Source organism: Egretta garzetta, unplaced genomic scaffold, assembly GCF_000687185.1.
Source record: "Egretta garzetta isolate BGI_Z169 unplaced genomic scaffold, ASM68718v1 scaffold33, whole genome shotgun sequence".
NCBI lineage: Eukaryota > Metazoa > Chordata > Aves > Pelecaniformes > Ardeidae > Egretta > Egretta garzetta.
In genome coordinates this window covers 634,730-639,019 of record NW_009259250.1, presented here as the reverse complement: position 1 = coordinate 639,019, position 4,290 = coordinate 634,730, and the positions used below count along the sequence as shown (strand labels likewise).

The 4,290-nt window shown below is 44.0% G+C and overlaps 1 protein-coding gene across 1 annotated transcript in view; it reads right to left on the bottom strand.

Moving 5' to 3' along the window:
- SLC26A4 (solute carrier family 26 member 4) overlaps nucleotides 1-1,761 on the bottom strand; it is a 25,237-nt gene extending 23,476 nt beyond the window's left edge. The window contains exon 1 of the mRNA XM_035891683.1: nucleotides 1,631-1,761. Within this exon, the coding sequence (XP_035747576.1) occupies nucleotides 1,631-1,761 (131 nt within the window). The remainder of the gene's footprint in view (nucleotides 1-1,630) is intronic.
- Nucleotides 1,762-4,290: the final 2,529 nt, after the last annotated feature.

Sequence of the window (4,290 nt, the reverse complement as noted above, 5' to 3'; positions counted from 1 at the left end):
CGTGTCCCCCTCCGCTGGCTGCCCTCAGGAGCCAGCTGCCATTAGGGTTAGGGGTCTCATCGTCCCCCTCCGCCAGCTGCCATTAGGGTTAGGGGTCTCGTCATCCCCCTCCGCCAGCTGCCCTCAGGAGCCAGCTGCCCAACAGTGGCCCGCGAAAGCGCTTGCTGTTAAGACAAGCCTGAGGGGCCAAGTTAGGACTAGGCACTCCACGCACTGCTTGGCCCACATGGAAACCTCCTCTGAGTTTCTGAAGCCCTGCTGCACCCTGTGATCCAAGCTTTGGGAATCGGCTCCACTCAGAGATACAAATGGCTAATAAACTGCATCTGCTCTCTGAACCGTCCCTGGGCTCACCCAGCCGCCTTGGTGGGAAGGAGCAGTGGTTGGGAGCCCGCAGGCTCTTTGTGTCACACCTGAAATGACAGAAGGTGGCCCAGGCTAGTTTGCCCAAGGGGGGTCAGAAGGAACAAACTCCTTGGCGGCCCTGCTGTAATTTAGAATTAGAGATAAGAAAAAGTCAACCCTGCATGCTGAGTACTGCTGACCACATTGCAGCTCTTCCATGTTACGTATGGAGGACAACCTAGAAAAGATCTTGCAGGAGTGAAGCATTTGTCCTCCTCACCCTAGGAGAAGTTTCAAAATCAGAATCGGTGCCAATGTTTCAACTGACACCAAAAAGGTGCTGAGGGTACTGCATCAGGCAAAATATTTGTTCAATAAACTACTCAAGCGTGGATGTTCTCGGTGGCCTCGGTTTCAGAGCGGTTTAATAGAGCCCTAACTTCAGGCATGTTGAAGCCAACGTTGCCAAACTGGAAAGAAGCTGCTTGCTGAAAGCACGTTCTGTCATGTAACACAGTTCAGGCTTTCTAATTCTGCAACGGGCTTCCCCCGCCGCTGTACTGTAAGAAACGTCTACGTAAACTGCTGAAATGCTTTGATCTGAGCAATGTTGTATCAGGCAACGAAGCAGGCAGCTTCCTAAACTGAGTTTTGTAGAAGTGCATAAGCCAGCACTGGAGTGAGTAAAAGCTGACAGTTAATACCTAGCGGTAGGACTTTGTGTTTTAAGGAAAGTGGTCCCATGTAAACATTACTCACTTTTTGGAATGTTGGAAAATAGAGTAGCAGCTTGATTCAGTTAGACACACACTAAAGCACATACAGAAAACTGAGCCAGCATCAAAACTCAGTAATCTACTGAATTAGAATCCATTCCTGATAAAAATGGAGTAGCATGGAAAGTAGTTTTGAAATCTAACTTTAAAAAGCTGTTGTGCTAATATCTTCTTAGGTTTTAAAATTAACACAAAGACAATGAAATGACTCCCAAAAGTATAATGGCTTCGAGGTTAATCATTAAAGCAAAGAATAATAGCAGCAAAAACATTTGCAAGAACCGAACATAGATGCCCTACACTTAGAACGTGGACTCAATTTTCAGGACTGGATGAGTACGATGTATTCTTCTTCTCTCCTAGAATTCCCACAAAACTATCTTCTTACTCGTATAACTATGATGTTAGAAGAGAACTGGGTGATACAAAGAAGGGAAAGTATCACACTGAACATGGCAATTAACACAGGCAGACCACAGCCAGAAGTATTGGAATTGACTGCAAGTTACGCTCCTTGCAAACTTGCCTCCTGCGGCCAGGGTCTGGCTGAACTCTTGAGGTTCAGCACCTCGCAGGTGATGAGATGTTGTAGCATCGTCAGCAGATGATGTCCAGATGAGGATTCTGTAGGGCCATGCATACCGGCAGGACAGAAGTATGCATGTTTGAGGACAAGAGGTTTTGAGAAAAAAGCTCCATCCATGTAACACCATGCACTTACCAGTATTCGAAAAGAGAATTATTTGAGGAAGAGGATAAAGAATGCAACCCCTAGCTCAGAATGAATCCTATATACAGAGAGAGATCTCTCTGAAATCAGAAGCAACGAGTTTCTAAACCGCGATGTTGCTGACCCCCCTCAGGATGCTGCCCTGCATACCGTCCCTTCCCCTGGAACACCAACCCTTCAAGCTAGAGGGCAGCCTTCTTTTTCTTATTTTGTTAGCTTGAAAACTACATCAGTCGTATAAATTGTCTTGTCCACCTTATTATTTGTTACTATTTCCAACTCAGATCATGTTCATTTTGTACTTGGTATGAGACAAACAACCTTGGATGGATACACAGTCCGTTTCGAAGTCCCTGCTTACAGTATCGCTGTGTGCTCTGTTCCCAAGTCCTTAACTCTAAATGCCTAAGTCATGTCTGGAGAAGAATCAAAGCCTCAGATTTTGTCCTTACTGGCCAAAAATAACACGCTCTCTCTTCCTTCTTCTCACTCACATTGTCTCTTTTCTGTACCATGTCTTAAACTCAAAAGGAAAGGAGTAGTTTAGCACCTTCCCAGCCAACTTAGTTTCTTCTTCCATAGTCACAGCAGTATAAAGCTTTAAACCTCAGGCTACGTTCAGGCATAGAACGTGGTCTCACTTTCTGGGTGAGCAGCTATTAAGCTACATCACAAAACACAATTCTCACTAAAACTACTGCCTCTTACTACTGGCTGTGTTTCCGAAGAGAAGAGTGAACCCAGTCAGACTACACAGTTAGCCTGATCTCAGGCATCAGAATAAAGGAAAGAGTCACAGCTTAACCTGCAAGTCTTGTGGACATGCTTTTGGCACAGCTGCAATTGATACCCTATTTCCAGACAAGTGAATTTTGAGAGATGCTTCCTATTTTCATTTTCCTTAGTAGCTGGCTTTGGTACCTCCTCACTTCCAGGGGACGTGCTGGTATCCAACTCTCCCTAGGCAATGCACGTGGTGGGTAGGCACCCACCCGCTAAACCCTGGTGCACCCAAATGTTTGGGAATCTGAACACCCCAGGCTTGGTTGTGTTGGTGTAGACTGAGACTGCTCCGGCAGAGTTCAGAAGGGAATCCTCTAGCATATATAGTCCTGGTCTGCAGGAACGTAGCCTGCTCCCTCCTCCACTCAGCTCTCCCAAAGCTGGAGATGGAATAGCAACGTTTTAGGGCAGGCTTGCACTTCCGGATGATCATAGGAATTTGCTATGGACCACAATTGTATGTCAGAGTGATGGACGCAAAACTAGAGGGACTTGCTTGTTTTCCTCACAAGTACACCTTGCAATGCCTGTCCCCATTTGTGCACTGCCTCAAGAGAAAACACAAGTATTACATTTTATCATAGAAAATAAAATACTCCACATTATTCCTGACGTGGGGATGCTCAGTTCCAGAACTATGTTTTTAGGCATTACACCGTTAATGCACACAGCAATATTCAGCACAGAGGACTGGAAAGACCTGAGAGCTGATTTTCCAGCTTAACTCTGTCTGTAAAATGATTTGCATCTGGTTGCATTGGGACCCTTATTATAGTTGCCACTGAGATAAGCGCTGTCCAAAGGCAAGGCAAAACCAGCATTTCTGTCCCAAGAAGCTTACAAAGTAAGTTCAGTGTTTCAAGGAACACTCGAGAACTGAGGCAGTCATGTAATACTTCTACAACAACTTCACATTTGGAAAAATAAATGATATGTCAATGCAGAGTAAAAATCAGAGCTTTCACACTTCAAAATGAGCCAGGAAAGCACCGCGTCTTTTCAATGAGGCCACGTAGCTAAGGACGACTGTGGCAGCAAACAGAGGTAGTGCTAATGCAAAAGCACATTTTCAGAAGAGACCATGCACAATTTATGTTATTAAAGATCTATTGGCAGGTGTTTGTTGCAAAAATAGACAAAGGGAAAAACATCCTGCTTAGCTAAGGGTGCTTTCATTTAAGGAAACAGCGAAGCATGTCGTTAGGTCTATTAAAATTCAGGTCAGTTCTCATGCACCCACCATGACCTCACTGCCTTCTTGACTCAGCGGAAAAAGGGGTTTATGAAAAAAAAACAAACCCCAAAACAAATCCCAGACATGAAAACACATCTGAATTTTTTTTTTTTTGAAAGCTACTATTAGTTAAACCTGGGCAGTATTTTTAGAATGAATACTCTCTCCTGTGTTTCTCTCCCAAAGTACTGAAAATGCACATTCCTACTTTTGTAAAGAGGGAAAAAAGCTCCCAAAACAACCAGACAATTACTTTGACATTATTTAGAGTATAAAATGCTCTGAATTCTTCTTCTGGAGATATAGCCAGGATGAAATAAATTGTCAAACATATTTACATGAAGTAATTTTGATTCTATCAATATTAGTGGAGACTTAACTTTTTCTTCAGCTCCTTCTTACAAAACAGGCAAACGTGACCA